The 24,692-nt window shown below is 32.6% G+C and overlaps 2 protein-coding genes across 6 annotated transcripts in view; one reads left to right on the forward strand and one right to left on the reverse strand.

The window, feature by feature from the left end:
* LOC126888284 (uncharacterized) overlaps nt 1-12,202 on the forward strand; it is a 66,004-nt gene extending 53,802 nt beyond the window's left edge. The window contains exons 8-10 of one of the 5 annotated variants that reach the window (XM_050656410.1): nt 4,274-4,616; nt 4,677-5,710; nt 11,806-12,202. The gene's annotated coding sequence lies outside the window, so the exon portion shown is untranslated. Of the gene's footprint in view, nt 1-4,273; nt 4,617-4,676; nt 9,929-11,805 lie in introns of those variants that run through there. The other 4 variants (XM_050656411.1, XM_050656409.1, XM_050656412.1 and 1 more) reach the window with 4 other exon arrangements.
* Nucleotides 12,203-13,768: 1,566 nt separating this feature from the next.
* LOC126888286 (box C/D snoRNA protein 1) overlaps nt 13,769-24,692 on the reverse strand; it is a 96,059-nt gene continuing 85,135 nt past the window's right edge. The window contains exon 4 of the mRNA XM_050656415.1: nt 13,769-13,943. Coding sequence (XP_050512372.1) covers nt 13,828-13,943 — 116 coding nt within the window. The 3' untranslated portion in view covers nt 13,769-13,827. The remainder of the gene's footprint in view (nt 13,944-24,692) is intronic.

Below are 24,692 nucleotides of genomic sequence, written 5' to 3' on the forward strand. Positions count from 1 at the left end.
CGTCGAGTGATTTACAGTGACGCTATTTTGGTAAAACCTCAAAAATGCAATTTAAGTAATAGAAAATCACAGCACGGATAATCCGCAGCCCGGATAATTCGCAAACGGATAATCGGGGTTCTACTGCTGGAACCGGCTCGGTGACCTCTATTCACCATTAAAGCATTTCCGTTTCCCAATGAAACACCCTGTATAAATATAAACATTAGATAATTATATTAATAGTGCAATTAGAACGAAAACATGCATTGTTTCGGAAAAATTCAAACAAGCTTATATTTTTCTAAAACTTTTTTTGTTAGTTTATATACATGTTAAAGTAAAAAGTTCTATTCGCAGATTTGGCCGCTAATGACTTTATTAATTTTTTAAACAATACTTTGATCAAATATGTTTCTGTTTTTTTATTATGCCGAATCCGAATATGGCATTACAATTTGAAAATTCTTATACAGAATTTTTATACAGTATGTCTGCGTAGCTAGGAACCACATGCAAAACTTTTTTATTATCAAATTTACGAAAAAAAGTTATTCCTCATAAAATGCTCTGGATAGTCAAAAATTTAAAACTCAACCGTCAGATATCAAATTTTATTAATTTTATACGAGTTATATCAAAAATATAAATTTCGTTAAGTACCTTCAAATTCCAGAATATCAGAAAATGCTATTATGAAAAGTTTTTTGAAATTAAAAACTATGTTTTAATATACAATTACATCATTCTAATCAAAACATTTTTTTAAATTTTTTTCTTAATAGAGGGATACCCATCATTATTATTTTATTACGATAAATAGGTATGATAACTATTTTATTATCAATTTTACGAAAAAAAAGTTATTCTTCATAAAATACTCTACCTGGTCTAAAATCTAAGATACAACTAACAAATATCAAACTTTTGCAATTTTATACGAGGTATGTAAAAAATATGAATTTTTCTTAAGAGTTAAGTGCCTTTATTATTCACAATATTTTAATTGGAAGGATGTAATTGAACACTGAAATATATTTTTTAATTCCAAACAACTTTTCTTAATAACAATTTTCGATATTGTGACATATAAAGCTACTTTACTCTAGAGTGAAATTCATATTTTTTTGACATACCTCATATAAAATTAATACAATTTGATGTTTTATGTTAGATTATACAGGGTGTCCAGAAACTCTACCGACAAACGAAGACAGGAGATTCTTCAGATAATTTTAAGATAATTGAACCCAATTCACTTAGTCCAAAAATACTTCCTAAGGGAGCTAGAGCTCTTTGAAGATGGCGTCTTGTAATTAGTTTTTCTTAAATACCGCCAGAACGCTTCTACTTAGAAAAACAAAAATTGGTACGCGTATTTATCTTCAAGATATAAATCTAATCCACCCATTGCAAATTTCTAGTACCGATCATAGGCGTCCGTTTTGGGTAGGGCAACGGTTATTTTATCCCATAACTTTTTTATCTTTAACTTTTATGCATTTCTGACACTGGATTATTAAATTGTGAAGTATTCTAGTAATAAAAGGTACTCTTGTTTTAAATCGGTGGGACACACCGTTTTCTAGAAAAATCGATTTGAAAATTTTTCGCTTTTTGAATAAAAAAAAAAAAATTTCAAAAAAAAAACTGTTTAGAAAGACGAAAACTGGTACATTTATTTATATTCCAGAGATAAATCGATTTCATTAATTGCGAATTTCTAGTACTGGTCATAGGCGTCCCTTTTGGGTAGGTCAACAGTTATTTTATACCATACCTTTTTTGTCTTGAATTTTTGAGCATTTTTGACACTAGATTATTAAATTATGAGGTATTCGAGTACTAAAAGTTACTCTTACTTTATGTTGGTAAAATACTTCGTTTTTTGTTGAAAAGTTCTTTCAATTTTTTTTCAAATTCCAAAAACGAAAAACTTTCAAATCGATTTTTCTAGAAAACGATGTGTCCTACCGACTTAAAGCAAGAGTACCTTTTAGTACTAGAATACCTCACAATTTAATAATCCGGTGTCAAAAATGCATAAAAGTTAAAGACAAAAAAGTTATGCGATAAAATACCCGTTGCTCTACCCAAAACGGACGCCTATGACCGGTACTAGAAATTTGCAATGGATGGAATCGATTCATTTCTGAAAAGTAAATACGCACACCTATTTTCGTTTTTCTAAATAGAAGCGTTCTGGAGGTATTTAAGAAAAACTAATTTCATGACGCCATCTTCAAAGAGCTCTAGCTCCCTTAAGAAGCATTTTCGGATTAGGTGAATTGGGTTAAATTGTCTTAAAATTATCTGAGGAATCTTCTGTCTTCGTTTGTCGGTAGAGTTTCTGGACACCCTGTATACAATGATACAGAGTATTTTAAAAAGAATAACTTTTTTTCGTAAACCTAATAATAAAAAAGTTATCAATAGGTTTCAAGTTACGCAGACATACCTACTGTATAAGAGCTAAAATGTTTTTTGTTGAACATTTAATATTGTCGAAGCTTATTATTATATGTATTTTAGGTAAGTTTTATAGAAAAAAGTTTTGATCACTTTGTATAAACATTTTTTAACTGGTAATTTTCGGATTTTTTATTACATTTTTGTTATCGTTCTTAATTTTCTCAGAAAGAAATAGTACATTTCATTTCTAAAGTAAAATAATTTAGTGCATTTTAAAGATTACATCCTAAGCTTTAAAAAAGCACCTATAAAACTGTAATAAATCTCTTCAAACTTGAGTAATACCGTCTTAAAGTGGTAGTAATTCTGTAAAACAACAAAGTTTTCAAAAATTACATTTTTTGAGAAGTCGTATCATTTGAATTAAATTTTTGAAATTTTTTTTGAATGAAACATCGTTTAGTAAGATGTCTAAAAGGTAACTTGTGCAAAATTGAGAGTTTTATAAGAAAAATTGTATTAGTTACACATTTTTAAACCAAATTCATGCAAGTCTCACTTTCCGCCCACACCGTACTTATGCCCATACATTTTATTTCTTTTTATTATAACCATAAGATAGCTGAATTATTCTTCTTTCATGTCCAATTTATAAAATTTCATTCAATCAATCCATTAGTTCAAAGAATTGCATTAAAATAAATCAACCGTGCACTTCGCCGTACGCTAGATTACAGTGAGCCAATGTTTGTGAGAAGGGTGACTTTAGCGTTATAAATAAAAAATTATAGAAGCTACAGATTTAATTTTAGAAAAATCTTTGCCCAAGGTTTTTTTGTAAAATTTTCTGAATTTTTCAATGGTCAAGTCAGTTTTTTTCTAGAATTTATATTTTCGGAGTTATTTAAAAAACATCTAATTTCGCAGTTCATTTGTTTGATAAAAAATGAAGCACCCACTTCTCGAGTAGAACTTTTTGATATGTTGCTTATTAAATATTTCTTAATGAAATTACAAAAAGTTATATCTTGTTTGATTTTTTCTGAAGTGAAAATCTATATGCACTCCCCTACATCCTAAAATCCAAAGGATGGATAAAATTAATATTGGATGCGGCTTTAGGGCAACATATGACTTCCACAGGTGGTAAGTGGGTCAATTAAATAGGTCATTGTATTATAAGAGGTGACAGGCTCAACTCAGTTGCTTGTCACCTCTTATAACACAATGACCTAATTAATTGACCCACTTACCACCTGTATGAGTCATATGTTGCCCTAAAGCCGCATCCGCTAAATAATAAACAGTTTATTATTTATGGAAGATCCCCAAGCAGAGATAGACCACGATATATTCTGTGATCCAAGTATTTTGTTGTTAAAGATGTTAAAGATTTTTTTTTGATGTTAAAGATGTTAAAGACTTTTCCTCTTTTCTGGATTAAGTATTGGTTTTTATTGCATAGTATAAAAATTATTAAAATCACTGAATACATAGTGAAAAAATTATGTTAATTATTACCTGAATTAATAATTTAAGCGACTATCCAAGTAAGTTATTCAAGAACATTCAAGAGTCATCTCTAAGTTAAGGGTGACAATGTCATTGTCAAGTAATGTTTATGTACATATCCACACCAGTGAGAATTTTAATACACGTAATTTGCCTTGTAAAGAAAGAAAAAGTAGGGATAGCTGTAAAATATTTGCGCCTGCGCTCTTAAAAACAAATATGAATATATATATTACTGAGCGTGTTTGATTATTTTTTTTGTAAGTTGTAAAAATTTAATGGGAACAATTGTGTAAAAATTACGTAGTAAGAAATGTAATTTTCATACGTAATACGACATCTAAAATAATGCAAGTTTTTATCTTTTTAGATGAGTCTTTTTAGAATATGAGTTAACAATACCACCAAAATCTAATGAAGAAATTTACGAACGATCTTCAATTCCTTAAACTTCAAAAGTTATTTTACCGCTAACTGATTCTTCAACATCCTTAGAATCAGATATAAAAAATTACACTTCGGACAATAGTAACGTATTTTTTCAAGCTGAGAATTTTTATTTGAAAGTAGTCATTAATTGAAGCGGTTCAGGATGTTTATAACTATATTTCCAGGAGTCCAAAAAGATTAAAAGTATATTCACAGTTTCAGGAATTTTTAGAAATCAAGCCTCACAAGATATTTTAAGTGAAACGAGATGGTTTTCACTAGAGGTAAGTGTTGTTTTTCAAATATGTAAATACCATAAATTAAAACACTTGTAAATATTTTAGGCTATAGTAACCCAAATTTTAGGGCAATAGCGAGCACTGAAACTATTTTTTTTACCGCAGAAGCATTTGAGGAGGAAGATTTTGTAAGACCAAGTAATATATTGGAGAAGCTTAATGACCTTTTATATGAACTTTATCTTACATTTCTAACACACATTTTGCCTTTGATAAACAAACTGAACATCGAATTTCAGCCAAAGAAGCCTAAGCTTCATCTGTTGTTTGAAAGGATTACAACTGTGTATAAAACCATACCAAAATTTTATTTGAAAAGTAGATATGTTGACTGCCATAGTAATGAACTGATGATTAATCCTATTAACGTGGATGAGCATTTACCAAATGAGAAAAATTACTTAGGAACAAAAGTTGAAATTATTATTAAGAACAGCCAATTAAATGGCACAAATTTGTTACCTTTTTACAATAATTGCTTAAGCTTTTATACTCAGCTTTGTTTGCAAATTCGTAAAAGATTTAAAAATCTCTCCAAATTTGAGAATGGGTTCTCTTGAAGACAATTTAAAGAAAAACATGTTACCATCCACTTTAATTCCAAAACCTTCGTATGTTTTTTCGACTACAACTTTCGGTCAAAAAAAGTTTCAACCCAAATGGCTTGACAGATGGTCTTGGTTAGCCTACCCTAAAAGCAAAGATGCGGTATATTGTAAAATATTTGTGGTGTTTTGTCGTGACGGGATAGGCAAATCAAAACATGAAGCCTTAATAAAGGATCCGTTTAACAGATGGAAAAATGCTATAGAAAAATTTGAGAAACACTGTATTTCTAAATATCACTGTGACAGTGTAATTCATGCAAATTACTTTCTAAAAGTAAAATTAGGAAACGTTCTTGATGTTGTTTCTCCAATTTATAAAAATCGTGAAAAGGAGCTTCAATAAAATCGTGCGACTCTTAGACCAACCATAGAAACGATTTTGTTTTGTGGAGAACAAGAAACAAGAGCTTCCTCTTAGGGGCGATGACGATAGTTGGTCAAATATTTTAGAAAAACCTAAGAAAAAAGACGGTAAGTTTCGGACGTTAAAATATACTAGCCCTGACGTGCAAATCGAAATAATTAATGTCGCTGCTATTTTAATTCAAAAATAATTGGCAAATAAAATTTAAAATGCCACCTATTTTAGCATACTTGTGGATGAAACCAGTGATGTTTCTGGAATCGAGCAAATGTCTTTCTGTGTGCGATATCTGTCGATCAACGCCGATGTTGCGTAAAGATTTTCTGACTTATATCCCCATAAATGATCAATCAGTTGAAAATATATCAAAAATTCCAAAACGTTGCTTTTATCTAGCTTTAGATATGAATAACTGCATTGGTCAAGGAAATGACGGAGCCACGAACATGACGAGTCGTATAAGCGGAGTACAATCCAGGATAAGGGAGAAATTTCCAAAACAACTTATGTATGTACACTGTGCAAGCCATAGGCTAAATTTGGCACTATCAAATATAATGTCACTGCCCTGCATTAGAAATTGTTTAGGCATAGTGAATGGTTGAATGAAATACCTATTTTTTTTCGTAATCATGTACGCGCCGACGAAATTCTTAAAATTTAAGTGAATGAATGAATTCGTGAAATTAAAAAAACGAGATTGATTCGTTTATGTGAAACACGTTTTGTCGAATGCCATCATAGTGTATTGATTTTTGTGGAACTTTTAAAACCTATTGTTAGCAGTTTAGAAATTATTTCACAAGAAACGAGAAGTATTTGTTCGACTGCAACAACACTTTTCGCTGCAATCGAAAAAAGTGAATTTATAATTTATTTGCTTGTGTGTGAAAAACTTCTTAGTTTGACGTTGCCACTATCTATATTCCTGCAAAGTCCATCACATGATCTAGTATCAGCTCTAAAACGTACAAATTATATCATTTGTGCAATGGAAGGTATAAGAGAAAATGCTGCATCATCATTCAGTGAAACTGTCTTAAGTACGTCAACGCTTTTTCAAGAATTGTTTGACTGTGAGTTACGAATCTCGAGAATTACCAGCTGACAAACGCAGCGGACAAATTTGCAAACGAATTCAGTTGAGAATTACTACTGAATTTCTGTTTTTATTCAGTGTACGGATTAATTTATATCCAATTTAAAAATTAGATTTACCGAAAACGAAAGTATTCTATCAGCATTTCAAATTCTTTTACCTGGATTTGCCTCCAGAGAAAGCAACATTGCCAAAAAAAAATTGTCTGCATATTACTCCCATACTTACCTTATAACGATAAAAGCGGAAATATATGTTATGGTGCAACTGTAATACAATATCATCTTTGAAACTAAATACCGAAGTTTCCTCGTAATGGAACATTGTAATAAAGATTTTTTTCCAAACATTTACAATTTTGGCAACTATACCTGTCACAACGGCCAGTGTAGAACGTTCGTTTTCAACAATGAAGCGAGTAAAGGCTTTACCCAGAAACAAGATGGGAAACGAAAGAAAAGACTCTGTTCATTGGATCTTTTGTCCTTTCATTATAATGTTGAATTAAAGCCAGACGATATATATTCGATGTTATGGCAAATAACAAAAATAGACATTTACTTCTGTAACTACATTACCTACATGTATAGATGTTTAAGGATAGAATTTTAGATGTACTTGTTAAACTTCAGAAGCTAGAAGGAGATTCTGCTTATTTAATCTAGAACAACCTCTTCATTTGAAACAACAACCATTAACTTCCGTGCATGTATAAATCAAAAACTTTAATTACCTACCCCATTGGAACACAGTGGTAAGCCGATAAGTAACAAAAATGTTTTTAAAAAAACACATGTTTTACATTCTATCTTGCACTTAGTAAAAGTTTTTTGAAAAAGAAAAAATTCCGTTGAGAATTTCAAATTACTTTGAACTCAGTAATTTAAAAGAAAGAAGTATGAGGTATTTTAAGATAAAGTATGAGAAGTATTTTAATGAGATAATTGCAATTGCAATTTTTAAAATATTAAATTCATCATCAGGACTTTTCATTCCGGATGGAATGTTTACCGCTCTTATTTATATCTCTCTGATTCGCTTATTGCGGTGTATCACTCCGCAAAATATTAAAATAGTTTTTTCAAATTTTGTCATATTATTTTAAATACTCATTAACAATCTTTAAATATTAATAATGAGGAGGAAACTTTTGACTATTTAGGAATGGATGAAAGGTATATATATGTGTTTAAAATGTTTAAAATTAAATGATATAAAATATATCGCAAAGCAAAAGTGGATTTTTTGGGCTTCATTTCAAATATTACAAGTTTGAAAGAATTATTACCTAATGTGCCGGTTCTGTAGAAATTCGTGCTCAATACACAACTACTGCCCGTGATACATCTAACTTTCAACCAATACACCATCCCTAATATGCCTTCCGAGCATTAGTTCTAGAGTCTTCTGTACAAATGACATAACACTAATTATCGGCGTCGGGGACTTTTTCCTCGATTTTGCCAGGATTGGGTGTAAAAGCCACTCTTATTAGCATCCCTGTTTTTGGTGTGTTCCCCAGTACTCTGGGCTAATTAGCAAAATACATGGAAAAATTATTTACCAGCAATTTGATTGCTGGAATCGAATCTTATGATTGTGTATATTAATAATATAGGTATGCAAAGTCCGCAGATAGTGTGCTACTTTTTTTTATAAACAAAATGTCGCCCAAAAATCATGTTTTTTTCAATTTTTGCTCTATAACTCCAAAGATTTTAATTTTACACTAAAAACATCCAAATCAAAATTCACCGTAATTAAATTCTGCATAGAGACGTATTTTTCCCGATTTACTTCGACGAAAATTTTCCCCGGCAAATGCGGGGTTTTCCAACAAAATCTTTAATTTTTTAACTAAAATTTTAAGTAAGTAATTGTTTATCAATAATTAAATAACTTGGTAATATAAAAGCTCTTTTCGTATAGATTATAATTCCAGAAGCCGATGGAAATTTAATGAACAGTTTAGCAACAATTGAATTGCAACAATTAAAAATTTACGGTCGCTATAATAACCACAATAATTATGATATATTAAGAATAACTATGATTTTTGTATAAAAAGACACTGTACCTATCTAATGTACTTTACAGAATTGAAATTGGACTATTTAAGCGGCCTCAGGAATATTTTAAAATTATAAACAATTTTTTGGCTTATAAACAGATAGAATATCTCGGGAAATATTAAATTAAATTAAATCATGAAAACGGCATTGGGAAAAAAGCGGCAGTACGCTTCTTCTAAAAGAAAAAACGTTTAATTGTGATGAGCGGTTCCTGAGATACAACCGGTCAAAGTTGACCGGCATTTACGGCAAACATATAAACAATAGGATCATCATTTTCGAACCATCACCTTTTTATTTCGGTCCTCTTTCTCCACACCAATTTTCATATGTTTAAAGTACTCATAACATATATTATTATAATAAAAACTATCGATATTACGAGTGAAAATTGCCAAAAAATAGCAAAATTCCAAACAAAAATTAGGTTGGAAAAAATGTAATCTCAAAGTTCAAAATCGGTATACCTACGTTAAAAAATGCATTTTCTCGGCTTCCCATGGAGCAATTTCTTCATTCTTTTTTTGTTCCCAAGTAACTCTAGTAGAGCCATCTAACTAACGCATTATTGAATGTCAAACTTGCTTTTGTTTTGTTATAATAAATTAATTTATTTATTGTTGTTCTAAAGCTATTTTCTTGTGGCATTTTTATAATCAAGTATATTCAAATGGGAAATAAGCCACAATTTTAATTTATTTATTATAACAAAATTTTTAATTGGTTTAATTACAGATTGTTTAAATAACTATACAGCTTTTAAATGATAATATAATTTGTATTTTTAACGTTAAAAGGTACACTTGTAGTAAGTTTATCTAAAAAAAAGTCTACAACTGGAAAAAATATGTAGTTTTCTTTTCTTATAAATAAATTAATCTATTATAACAAAACAAAAACAAGTTTGACATTTAATAATGCCAAATAAAGATGGATCTACTCGAGTTACTTGGGAACAAAAAAATAATGAAGAAAATTGCTGCATGGGAAGCCGAGAAAATGCATTTTTTTTACGTATACCGATTTTGAACTTTGAGATTACATTTTCTCCAATCTAATTTTTGTTTGGAATTTTGCTATTTTTGGCAATTTTCACTCGTAATATCGATTGTTTTTATTATAATAATATATGTTTTATTTGTTGAGTATTTTAAAGATTAAAAATTGGTGTGGAGAAAGAGGACCGAAATAAAAAGGTGATGGTTCGAAAATTATGATCTTATTGTTTATATCTTTGCCGTAAATGCCGGTCAACTTTGACCGGTTGTTTTCTTTTAGAAGAAGCGTACTGCCGCTTTTTTCCCAATACCGTTTTGATTTAATTTAATTTAATATTTCCCGAGATATTCTATCTGTTTATAAGCCGAAAAATTGTTTATTTTTAAAATATTCCTGAGGCCGCTTAAATACTCCAATTTAAATTCTGTAAAGTACATTAGAAGATAGGTACAGTGTCTTTTTATACGAAAATCATAGTTATTCGTATATACCATAATTATTGTGGTTATTATAGTGACCGTAAATTTTTAATTAAAAATTCAATTGTTGCTAAACTGTTCATTAAATCTTCATCGGCTTTTGTAATTATAATCTATACGAAAAGAGCTTTTAGATTACCAAGTTATTTAATTATTGATAAACAATTACTTATCTAAAGTTTTAGTTGAAAATTAAAGATTTTGTTGGAAAAACCCGTATTTACCCCTCACCGGAAGGGGTCCAGAAAAATGATTGATATTTAACCCCTTGAAAACGCATTTTAATGCATTCCATGACTGAAGTTTCTTGTACGTATATATATTGCTATTTTAGTAACACAAAAAAATTTTTAAAATCACCTTATTTTAAGCTAAATAATTTTGCACGTACCATCAATATAACATCTTTTCTGTTTTTATAAAAAAATATACTATAATGTTAATTACATTGTTCGGGTACAATGTGTAGGTTTGTATTCGCGTTAAATTGCCTATTGGCAGTATAAAACCTAACGGGCATCTGAAACAAAAATGTTATATGAAATGGGCCATTAAATACTCCCCTGAGGCATCCCTTCCTGGACTTGTTGTATCCTGGACATCTTTATATCTTTACGAAAGGTCTCGGGGCTCCAGCTTAGCCTGGGTCCTCTCTTCCAATGGCATTTTAGGTTTTATTACACCGAAATGTCTAATTTCCTAAGTAATAATTTAAATTTTTATGTTAAGGTCTCGGGGGCCCCAGCTTATCTCAGGCCTCAGGGGCCCCTGTTCTGTTCCAATTGCGTTTTAGTCGAAAAGACTAATTTCCCCAGTGATAAATTAAAACTTTATGTTGAGGTATAGGGTGTCCCTGTAAGGTCTTTTTAAAATTGTGCCATTTGAAAATATTTCATTGGTATCGGCTTTTAAAATACATATTTTTATTATCCTTCTTAAAAGCTATGCACGGCCAACCAAACGGGGCCCCGAGGCACTGCTCCGGTTGACCCAATGGTAGTTACGGCACTGTCACTGATCAGTGATACTAGAGTCGTAGTTGAGTCTTGACCTTCCCTCATCTGTTCTGCCAGTCGTTCCTGTCCACTTTAATTTGTATGAAGAATATGCTCTACTGCTACTTTAAAATATTTATTATACAGTGATGAGCGCGCTAATAACCGGCAAAATAGCGCAAAAGATGGAAAACATAATACATTGCGCAACAAAAAGAGACGAAACTAGTGGAGATGGAAATGATCGTTATAAACGTATAAATTAACATTAAATTACATAATTTCCCACCTTTAGACCTATCAGAGGAGTATGACAACTGTCACTGTGACAGTAGAATTTTATAAAATACTCCTGTCACAGACGTCTAAAGGTGGGAAACTATGTAATGTAATGTTTTAATTAATGGAAACATTTATAACGATCATTTCCACCTTCACTAGTTTCATCTCTTTTTGTTTCGCAATGTATTATGTTTTCCATCTTTTGGGTTATTTTGCCGGTTATTAGCGCGCTCATCACTGTATATCTTTAAGAACCTAATATATTTTAATTTTTAGTCAACACCAACCATGAGCTATTCTACAGAAACACGGATAGAAAAGGAGAAAAGCAGCTGGCTCCTAAGGAAGTTCACCGACGGTGCCTTTTTGTTTCGTTCAGGCGGATAGTATTTCTTAGTCCTTACTGTCAAATATAACAAAAAGTTTTATAATCTAGGGATAGAACGAACAGTAAATAATAAAATTCATTTGAATGCTGAGATTAGTAGTATTTTTCCTGAATTTGAAACTTTGAAAGCGTACGTTATCTTACCCAAGAAGCAGTTACATTGTCAGACCAGGATACGATTCTAGAAATATATTTGACTCCAGCTCTTCCAGCTGATATTTTTAACATAGAATATTTTATACGCAATTGTCTACACATTTTGTTTATTAAAGTTGCAAATACTAATTTATGACTTTCATTTATTTTATTTCCATTGTTCCATTAATTTCCGTACTTTATAATTGCGATATCTTACCAACGAAATAGAAGTAAAGCAAAAATAGAAAGCAGTCAAAATCACCGCTCTGGTGCTTTTAGGTAGAGATTAACATATCTTAAAAAGTAATTACAGTAAGTACCTGTAAAGAAGAAATTATAATCCTCAAATAGATCTACAAAAAGTCCTAAATTATCAAATTTCTAAAATAACTATGAATAAGTAATATAGAGCTTTAAAAATAAAAAGCAATCAAAATGTGGTCAAAATAACTGAAGTAGTTTTCACCTTCTAATCCTCGTACACTCATTGATCGTCTTACTCCTTGTATCCATGTCGTTCTTGGCCTTCCTCTTTTCTGTAGGTATCCATTTCATAATTTTCTTTGGCAGTCTCTCCTCCCCCATTCTCTGAACATGTCCGTACCACGTTAATTGTTTCTTCTCAATGCATTCTACGACCGTTTCCTGTAAATTCATTCTTCGCTTTACTTCCTCATTTCTAACCAGGTCCAATCTCGATGTTCTGCTTGCTCTTCTTAGGGCTTAGATGGACATCTCAGTAGCTTCTATTTTTTCTTTTTTGGCGTTCCTTTATTCTCCATGTTTCGGATCCTTATACCAATATGCTCTTAACACATTCGCGGTCATGACTGCATATGAAGTCATTTACTCCATAAGAATACGTGTATACAATGACAGCGTGTCCGTGAATGTGTTAACCATGGTGTTGTATATTCTCATTTTTCTTTGTTTCCCCGTCTCGGTACTCCACAAAACTCCGTTCTTATAAAATAGATCTCCTTTCAGTAAAGATATTTTATTCTCCCGTAACTGCTAAACATTGAAATGAACCTTGCTTACCACCGCCCTTACCTCATATATCGCTTTGTTTTATTTACCAATATATTTGTTCCGTTCCTTACTCTTATGTAAACGTATTATAATTCGTGTATTCCTAAGAGCGATACTCTGCGTTGCTTTGCGACGTCGCAACGAAACAACGCATCGGAACGAGGCCCCATCAGTGCGTTGCGAAGTCGATCAGTTGCGATGTTTTAACGGACAAGGGTGTTCTTCGATGGCAGTGTTATCGCAAGGCAGGTGTGGCATACAGTGCCTTGTTCCGTTGCGATGTCGCAACACAACGCACTAATGGGGCCTCATCCCTGCGTTGTTCCGTTACGATGTCGCAACGGACTAATGGGGCCTCGCCCTAACGACCTGAATTCCCGTTTTTCTTTGCATTTTCGTTTCACTTTCTGTCCGAACCATGATCTTTATTGAGCTTTCTGTTTCTTTTTACTGGTCGTTTCCCTATTACTTCCTTAGCTGTGTTCTAAATTAACCCATTATTGATCTAGAATCGAAAATACTCTTTTCAGTTCGGGCATTAAAATCTGGTATATAATTATTTGATCATCTGATGGAAAGTTCTGCTCAACACTGTCCTGAAAACCATAGAAAATATCACGTCAATTCTTGGTTAGACTCTAGAATAAAATAACATAATAAAAAATAAAAAAAGTAGGTAAATAAGTTTATAAACATTTTATTAGAACACTATTCGACATTTATGATGTAAATAATAAATTTTATGATGTAAATAATAAATTGTTCTTGTTTGATTTGGTTTCTTTTTCTTCGTTTTTTAATATGTTATTTATCACATCAGTTCCCGATTGTACCTCCGCATGGTCATCTTCGTTGTCTAAAAAAGTTTAAACTATTTAACTGAAAATAAAGAGCTCGCAATAATGACAAATTACATAAGCCTCCAGTCATACATAAACAGTTTTTAATTTAATAACTTTGAAATTCGGTAAATATCATAATCCAACAAACTAGACCAGGGGTGGGCAAACTTTTTGTGGCAAGTTACCCTTACCACAAAAAGTTTTTGATCTATTACCGAGGGCCGCAATATTTGTTACATGTTCAAATATTTAACTTTAGACTACGTTCGTAGTTATTTAAGCATGCTATATCCCCCCAAAAATATATGCATGCACAGTGTGTCGCATGACGGTTCACATTTTTTGAGATAGTCGAATGAAATTTAAATTTTAAACGCGGCCCACTGCGAATCCACAAATATAGTGAATTTTCGATATTTTGCTTCGCGTTAAAGATATCGGAAAATAGTATATTATTCAACGAGCATGTAATGATGGCTATTACTCACGATGATAAAGTTTGTGACACGAGCCGTAGGGTGTCGTAATTCATCAGAGTGAGTAATAGCCATTACATGCGAGTAGAATACTATACTTTTTCTACGACCTTTCTTTTTATTTTAATTAGTAAAAAATATAATTATCGACTATTCGAGATTTAAATTACCTATAATAATTTATAAAAATACTTAAACGATGTTTACCCCTAGTACGTGACCGAATAATTGGTTGCCTACGATTACCAAATTCTTATTTATTATAAAAATACAACAAGAAATAGTCAAGTGGCTATTAGCGGTGGACGTATTTCATAAAGTTATATTGTATTGTAAATTTGCATTTAACTATACATATTATATTAATATAACTATATCTATATAATCAGTCGTGTGATGAATTACCGAAGTTATTTTTAACGTTTGCGTTAAAGTTAACATAACTATAACATATAACTATAAAACGAAAACTCGGTGTAATGGATCATCCACCGTTATGAGATGAGTTATTTCTCAGACGTTATCGGGCGGAAGAAAATATTAAGTTGCCTAAAAAGAGAACCTTATGTAGAATCTGTACAAGTTGGAGCGAGAAAGAGAATCACGAGAAGTTGGTATACCTTCCTACCGGCTACCGATGACTGAACAGATGTTCGCTGTTCGGTGTGGTTCGGTGGTGAATCGTAAAAGTAGATACTTATACTAAATTTACATTCAAGATGCAGTAGAAATAAACAAACCAAGACACGTTAAATGCTACTAGGAGCACTCCCGGATCATAATTTACAATGTATAAACTTTGGAAATCATGATTTGGGATTTACAATGTATATTGGTACATTGTAAATTACGATTCGGGAGTGCTTCTAGTAGCATTCAACGTGTCTTGGTTTGTTTATTTCTACTGCATCTTGATTGTAAATTTAGTATAAAACGCTTGGATTTGGATGTTTATAAATTTCAATTTGGATCTCTCGATTTGATTTTTGTATAATTTTTAAAATTGCAATACCCTTCTAGTTTTAAATTATTAGCTTCCTTTTTCATTTTTATTATTGTTTTAATTTTATTACCTACGTGTTTTTAATTGTTATCTTAGGTCTATGTTTTTGATAATTTTGTGCTGCTTTATATTTGATCTTAAGTTTGATTTATTAAAAATAAAATGCCGCACAAGGTCCTGGGACAACCTGGAGCAGCGTTCTACGTTAAATATTCACTTGATTTCTATCTAAAAACAAATCAAAACATAAACCTAACCTTACAATCCTTAACTACAGAGTTATCTCATAACTTGAGGTTTAACTTCGCGTTATAAAGTGACAGTTGATATACCAGATAACTCAAGAACTGTCAAGAAATAACGCAAGTAGTTAAGTATGATACATCACACCAATTCGATGATTATAACATAACTACAGGATAACTTTACGTTAACGATAACTTCGGTCATCCATCACAGGGCTGATAACATATTTAACACAAAATATCTTAAAAAATAAACACAATATTAGTTATAAATTCCAATTAACACAAACAAAATGCGCTAATGCCACTGTCACTAAAACTAGTGATAAACGTCAACATTTTAGTAAACAAGATATAAACGTAAAAAAATATACCTACTGACATTGTTACAGTTAAAATTCTTTTAAAACATTTTCGAAGTTAATTATTGATAAAAATTACAATAATTATTGTATTAAATAAACAAGTTTAAGAGGCTAAAGTAGCGATCAACAGGTAGCAACAAACGCGTTCCAAGATTGCGGCTCTAATTTTGAATATTTTGTCGAGATATTTGGCACACATATTCGTAATATAATAAAGAATGGCGGTACAGAGCCCAATTTCATAAATATGTTAGTACGTGGAAATTACTCTATATAAAATATTGAAAAAAGGAGCCTGTACCGCCATTAAGAAGAAAAAAAAACTTCAAATAAACTTTTTTATCCGATGCCTAGATTTTGTGTAATCTTGGAACTACTAAAATTTTTTATTTCTAACAAGAAATCGAACATATAACTAAATAACTAATTAGGCAACATAGAGAAATTATCACTGTCATTTTGACAAACCTGCGTCAGATTTTCTCTAATCTGTTCTGTCATATTTATCGATATCTTTTCAGTGCAGTAGTGTGTTAATTTAAGAATTCGTTTTTGTTGTTTCATAGGAAAGTAGTGTTTACTGATAGTTAATTTATTATATATTTGTAGTTGTTGGCCTCTTTGAAAGAATATATTGTTGTTAATTGTGAGTTATAGTTTTATGTAGGTAGGTAAGTATATTTTACGTAAAAATATTTTGAATTCTAATGCGAGTATATAAAGTTTTAGGAGGATTTTTTATTCTAAAAATATTATCAATAGTTTAACAAAATGGAAAAAGTAAATCAAACGAAAAATAAAGTGAAACCTTCCAAGAAAAAATCCATTAAAAACCGTGCCAAAATTATGCGAAAATCGAAATTTGTTTCGCTTCACAACAAAAAATGATTATTATTGTTTTATTATTAGATATTTCACGCAAATACCTTTCTAAATAGCTATCTTAACATAAAATTTTCACCCATTTTGGTTTATTTTTATAAATATCTATTAATAATAAAATCGTTTTCTATTACTTCCATTTAGCGCGATTATGATATTGTCAAAATATTAATCTTAGATAATGTCAAAGATTACCACTGTTGCCAAAGTTTATGATACTATCTCCCGAAGTTATATTTTGTTGCTACCTGTTGATCGCTACTGTTTACTCTTACTCTCTAACTTCAGCCCGTGAGTAACTTCAGCCCGTGATTAATGAACTATTACTCACGGGTAAAGTAATGAGTGCTATTATCTATTAAAAAATAGCGAATAAGGAGTATATTATTAAACGGTGGTAGAAAAAGTTATTAAAAAGGTTCTTCCAAATATTATTATAACCGCACATACCAAATTTCGTTATAAAATTCGCAGTTTTAGTTTTTTCAGTATTTGTAGTCAAGATCCTAAAACCTACAATCCTGTTATTCAAGCTTGACAGGGACGCTAATGCAAACCGGCCGAGACAGGAATCTAATTAAGTTATATGTATCTATGCCTATCTATAGGCTCTGAGCTTCGCTGGTGGCGCTCCTGGCGGATTACTAATTCAACTTTCACCGGTAATTTTTAAATTTATTATTTAGTTGTTATCGCTTAATATTTACAACGCAAAAAATTAATTAAATTGTACTCGATTTTTTTAAGATTTTGCTAATCATTTTGACGTTCTATTGATAAAATATGAATTTCTTACTTCGGATACTTTCACAATTATCGTGTAGATGGCGCTAAGATTACCGTTTATTTCAGTCAACGATATTACGGAACATTAACAAATCTTAAATTCAGTATTTAAAACGTAAGTATATTTAAGGTAATAATATATATCACAGCTTTGACCAACTAATATGTTTTATAATTAATGTTTTTACTTTTAACTTTAAATTAATCACTTTGACATTTATGTCAAATTTCCGGTAAACGTTTACAGACTTGCCACTACTGGCGCTCGCGAATTTGTAAATATCCCCTCTACCTACGAGCTCACAGCGTATAGGGCTTTTCATTCACAGTCATTTGTTTCGAGCTTTTGTCAAATGTCCTATTCGCGGTGTGCAAGTACTTGGAAGGGATACGTGAAACGATCGTGCGCGAATAGCGGAGAAATATTGCAACTTTCTTAAATAATTCATATTGTCAATTGAAATTGTCAAATTGACGTACATTTCATATCTATTGTCATTGAAGAAGAAAAATTATATTATGTTGCTCCACAATATTGATATGATATGCAATTATTATATAAAGGTAAATTTAATTAATTGTATTTTGCTTGCAGTACTGCATTTTAATAACTAATTTTATTAACCACATACAATTGTTTACGTTTTGATAACATAACCTGAATCTTATTTTTTCTTCTTATTATTTTTTTGGGCTATGGCCTTGACAATTATCCAGTAACCAGGACTAATATAATTGGCCAATATAATTAAAAGTGCGAATAAAGTTGCAGAGCGTAGAAATAGGTGTCGCTTTGCCGAACTTGCACGGTCCCAATAATCCGTGTATATTATTAATATACACAGACCATACAACATATGACAGAAGGTCGAAACAAATGACAATCGATGAAAAGCCCTACGGGCTACTCATATAGTGAGAATAGGTTACACAGATTTCCAAGAATGACCTAGATATTGGATAAGAATGGACAGCAAAGTTAGAATTTATAAAACTTGCATCAGACCTGTTATGACCTATGGCATTGAATCAAGAGAAGACACCAATAAAACCAAAAACATGCTACGAACAGCCGAAATGAAGACACTAAGAGCAAGGAAGAGCAGGGAAGACAAGAAGAGATAGAATACGAAACAACATCATCAGGGAACAATGTGGCGTGCAAGATGTAGTCAGATGGGGCAGGCAAAGACGAAGAGAATGGTTCAGTCATGTAAAAAGAATGGAGGAGCACAGACTACCAAGAATTGCTCTAGAAAGAAAACCAGCAGGCAAGCGTCCACCGGGGAGACCACCAAAAAATGGAGAGATAGCTGGCAGTCTACCTCTCAAGAAATACTTCAACGTCGGAATTAACAGATCGACAGATCTACAACAAGTAAAAGAAGAAGAAGAAGAAGAGACCTAGATATTTTTGTACGTTACCGACAACGCTGGATACAAACATTATACGAAACCAAGACCCACTATGGAATGTACCTCCATTTAAAGAAGAAGTAATTATGACTTGTGACTTTGATAAGACATTCAACCTTCGAAATACCGATATGTCATTTTAGATAATCGAACAATATTTTTCAAAATCCAAATTTACTCTTTTAGACCATGTCCGCACCAGACCACGTTAAACTTTCCCCATTTTTGAAATTACTACGATACGGCCTTTTGGTAGCCGGAATATTTTACGGCGCAGCAAAGTACAGAAAGTTCAAACGAGCTCTCGCTAGCAAGGCTAAGGAACGCGAAATGGGAAATGAAACATTAAATTTAGAAAGTGCAAACTTTCAAGCAGAATCTGTAACTAGTAAAAAAACTAATAAATCAGTAAGAGAAGATATGAGAGAAAATGTCGACCATTCTATTGGAGTTCAAAACAATGTTGAAACCACAAAACAGTCTATTAAATCTGAAACCACGTCCGTTAAAAGCACGGGTCATGAAATATCCAAAAAATCGTTGCTTAGTAAGGAAAATGATACGAAGAACAAAAAAGAAATTAATGGTTTGACCGAAGAACTACAAAATCAACCAATAACCGGCGAATATCATATTGAAACTTTTCAAAATAATGTTCCGTATGCTATACCAGAAAATAAATATGATTCTATTATTAGAGTAAACTAAATTGGTAACATCAATCTGTTAAATAAAAATAATCTATGTATATTTTTGTATTATACAATATTATGGTGCAAATGTATGGAATAAATCGTTATTTCACAAGCCGGCGACGCTTAGGAAAAATATCGAAACAGGCCGATTTTTATTTTTATATTATGTTTTTTTTGACATTCATACTAGTGACGTCATCCATCTGGGAATAGTAATTGATTATTTTTTAAATGAGAATATAGGTCTAGTGCTAGCTCATTTGAAAGGTTATTCATTTCTCTATTCAGTAATATAAACACTTACATAATTATTTATACAGGGTGTCAAAAAAAATTACATAAATTAAATTAATTGACACAAAAAGAAGAATAGGCATATGTACATTATTTAATTTAAACTCCATTTTACCGCTATCAGAAAACAAAAGAATGTTTATTTCAAAAATAAACTTTGCTTTTCTGTTTTTTGATAGCAGTAAAATGTATTAATTTAATAAATTACATATATTTTTTGTGTCCATTAATTTAATTTAAACAAAAATATTTTGGCCACCCTGTATAAATAATTATGTTACTTGAAATGAAGCAAAAGACAGACGTACTCTCAATCATTTATTGTAACTTCCGACGACCGGTTTCGCTCTCTAAAGTATGCAGAGCATAAAATAAAAATGTATACCATTTTTATTCAGTTGCAATGCGAAGGCAAAACAATCTTACTTTTCAATTAGAATACGGAGTGCAATCCAGCTCATTGAATCGCGATTTTCGATTCTTATTGGAATCTCATCGGAGAGAGCGCAGGCTTGTTCTCCATATCCTAACTGACCAGCACCGAGAGCTTTTCCGAAAAACTTCATCTTTATGCAGAGCATCTTCAGGTCAACAACTACAAGTCACTAAATGATTCGGATACAAGGAGCTACTACCTCAGTATTCATTAACATGATGTTTTTGCTTAAGTTATGCTAACGGGATATGGTGGAATAGACGGAGAATGTTGCAAAGGTAAACAAGTTTATAGGATTTGGGAATTCTTGAGGGTGAAGAGATAGTTGTTAAAAGACAACCAACAAATCTGTGCCTGTTATTATGTTTGTGAAGTAAACTATAGTGAATGTCATATATACAATTTTTTAAAATGTGATGGTTTTAATGGTTTTAAAGATTGTTATTTCTATTTATTAAAATATTTTGTTTTTATTTATATTTATTCAAAGACTTCTATTTATTAGTGTATGTGTTAGTGTAAGATTGACAACGTTTGGATCAAGACGGGTCGAATGTGTAATGTAAGCTGTAACCTAAATTGTTAAGGTCAGAACTTCTTGATGTTTTAATGAAAGGAGTAGTGGTCGTATAAGGGATGACCAATCAGAAAGCTTAAAAGTTGTAGCTAAAATATTAACATATATATGACTGCTAATTTAACTGCTAATTCCACCGTAAGCATAACTTAAGCAAAAACATCATGTTAATGAATACTGAGGTAGTAGCTCCTTGTATCCGAATCATTTAGTGACTTGTAACTGTTGACCTGAAGATGCTCTGCATACTTTAGAGAGCGAAACCGGTCGTCGGAAGTTACAATAAATGATTGAGAGTACGTCTGTCTTTTACTTCATTTAAAATGAACTCTCACATGCAAGCCATTCAGCAAATTTTGTTACTGTTTATATTACTGAATAGAGAATTGAATAACCTTTCAAATGAGCTAGCACACCACCCCTATTCTCATTTAAGGACAACCGAAGTCCCATTTAACGACAATGTTAAAGGTATGTCACATCTCTGTAACCAAAGCACTTAGATTTATTTTTATTTATCGTATGGCATAGATACAATAAGAACACATAATTAAAAAAAAAAGTATATAAAACGTTACATGAAGTATCACAAACGAACATCTGATGTATTAATGTAATGTAAAACATTTTCGGTCGCATTCAGGAACTCATCGAAAACTCCAGGGTATCGCCTTCGGGGGCATTCCTCAATAATGTGGCGGATGGTCTGCCATTGCACACCACAGTCACACTCAGGAGTAAGGGCCTTTCCCCATCTATGCAAGCTGTCAGCACATCTACCGGTACCTGTTCTTATTCTGTTCAGCGCCTTCCATGTATTGCGGGGCAGTTCAAAGATTTCTGATCGATACAGGCCATTTGGTGTGCTTCCTGTGGTGAGTCGCTCTCCCATTGTCTTCTCCAAGCGTTGGTGAGGTCGAAATGTTTCTTATGTAGGGAGGTGGCCCTTATCAATGGGGGATATCTGGAGCGCATTCTGTTCATTTCGATATCAAGCTTATCATGGTGGATGGGTAGTTAATGGTTAGCCTCGATTTTTCGATATTCTCTGAGAAGAGAATGACTTCTTCTTAGTTTAGGCGGTGGAATGTGACTCAGAATGGGAAGCCAATAGTTCAGTGTTGGTCGAATTGTACCTGAGATCATTCGCATTGTCTGGTTTAATTGGGTGTCAATAATCTTCGTGTGTTTTGCTATTGGGTCATACCGGCGAATCATATTCAGCCGCCGAGTATACGAGTCCGAGAGCGGATGATCTGAGTGCGGAGGCTGAGGACCCCCATGTGGTGCCACATAGCTTTTGGATTATATTATTTCGCGTCTTCAGTTTTTCTACCGTTCTTTGTAGGTGTTCCTTAAAACTTAAAGTTCTGTCAAGAGTCACTCCAAGATATTTTGGTGTTGAGTTATGAGTGAGTAGTCTGTTTTCAAAGTGAACGGAGAGTTTTTTGTTGGCTTGGGCATTATTCAGATGGAAACAGCACACTTCGGTTTTCGTTACATTGGGCCGTAGCCTCCATTTGCGAAAATATTCACCAATAACAGCGAGGTCATCCGTCAGTATTGTTTCTGTAACATCCATGTTATTATGTCTTGCTGCAAAGGCCCAGTCGTCAGCGTAGCCAAATTTCTGCGAAGTTGTCCTAGGTAGGTCCGCGATGTATAAATTAAAGAGTAAGGGTGCCAAAACAGATCCCTGTGGCAGTCCATTGCCGAGCTTCATTTGGACACTTCTTAAGTTGCCCATTGTGACGTGAAAAGGTCTGTCGGTGAGCATGTTATCAATGAGTTTGGTTACTTTTGATCAGTTTACAGATTAGTCCTTGTCTCCAGACGGTGTCGTATGCAGCTGATAGGTCAATGAAAGCAACGGATGTTTTTTTACTTTCTTTGAAAACCTGCTTCAATATGTGTTGTTATGGATAGGATCTGATCTGTGTAGCTGCGGTTAGGTCTGAACCCTGCTTGCTCAATAGGTATCACCCCGAATATGTTGTTACTAATTCTGTTGTGGATTAAGCGTTCCAACAGTTTTTAGACAATAGACACAGCTCAGCAGTGCAATCGGTCGGTAGTTTTGGGGTTGATCATTTGCTTTTCCTGGTTTCAGTATGGCTATAATGGAGGCCTTTTTTAGTGAATAGGGAATTTCTCCTGATTTTAACATATCTGTGTAGAAATCAGTTAGCCATTTCCTAGCATATTTCCCATAATGGAGTAAAAATTCTGCATGTATTTTATCGGAGTCGGGTGCCTTTCCAGACTTAATTTCTGATATTGCTGAGGTAATTTCTTCTGGAGTAAACTCGTCAGAATATTCAGACGTAGGCGGGCATGCAGACTTTAGTATTTTTAGTTCTTGTTTTACTTTGGTGGTGTCGTCACGATCTCTAGGTGCCCCTGAGTTTACTACAATGTGGGAAGCCACTCTGTTGGGAACTATTGGTACTTTGTCTCTAGCTGAGTGTCTGCTGCTACTAAGTTACCTAAGAAAGGACCACGCTTTTCTGCTTGATTTACTAAAGTCTAGTTTTTCCACAGTTTCCATCCATTTTTGCCGTCTGGCTGCATCCAAACTGTGCAGCAGTTCGTCCACAATTTCTCGGTCTTGGCTTTCGTTGTATTCTTGATACAATTTTTCGCATTTTTCATCCCATCTTGGGACATAGTCTCTACGATATCCTCTGGGTATAGTTTTCTTCGCTGTAGAGATGACCGCGCCAACAAATCTCATATAGTTTGTACGTGTTGGGGTTATCCATCCGAGACATTTGTCCAATCTCGCAGTAAAAGTCGCCCAATCTGCTTTTTTAAAGTTTCACCTAGGTCGAGGGAAAGATGTTGGTATTTTGATGCCAACTTCTATTACAACTGCTCTATGTTAATTATGTGGAAAATCTGGGAGCACTGTACTAGGGCAGTCAATGAGGGTATTTGGCTCCGAATTCCATCCTACTACATCGATTTACTTGATATTTTCACAGTAAGTAGGGAATAGCTCAAGAAACAAAGTCTATCCTATGCCGATGGGCGCTTTTATCTTGGGGGTGGTTCCGACCCCTTCTCGGGGGTGTCCCATCCCTTCTCGGGGGTGAAAAATGTTTCGGTTAAAATAGCCACGGAAGAGGCTAGAGAACCTAATTTTAAGCAAAAACTGTTCTATAATTATTTTTTTAAAACTCAATACTTTTTGAGTTATTCGTGGTTGAAAATTGGCCATTTTCATTGAAAAAAGACACCTTTTCGGACGGATTTTTGCGAATACCTTAAAAACTATGCATCTAACTAAAAAAACTATATAAAACATTTTTGTAGCATATAAAAAACAAACAGATTCGTTCCTTCATAAATCTTCTAGTTAAAATACAAAGAAGAATATGGTAGGTAAGAAGAGTTTGTTTTTTTGCTGCATGCTCAAATCGGTGTATTCAACTTGAAATAACAGAGAAACTGTCGATTTTAGGTGTATAATGATACTAATAACTTTTATAGAGCTTGAAAAGACCTTTAAAATGAGCAATACTAAATGTCGATTGCATTCAAACTAAGCGAGATATTCTGCAAAAAAGTTTATGACTAATGTATTTT

Source organism: Diabrotica virgifera, chromosome 7 (genome assembly GCF_917563875.1).
Source record: "Diabrotica virgifera virgifera chromosome 7, PGI_DIABVI_V3a".
Classification (NCBI taxonomy): domain Eukaryota; kingdom Metazoa; phylum Arthropoda; class Insecta; order Coleoptera; family Chrysomelidae; genus Diabrotica; species Diabrotica virgifera.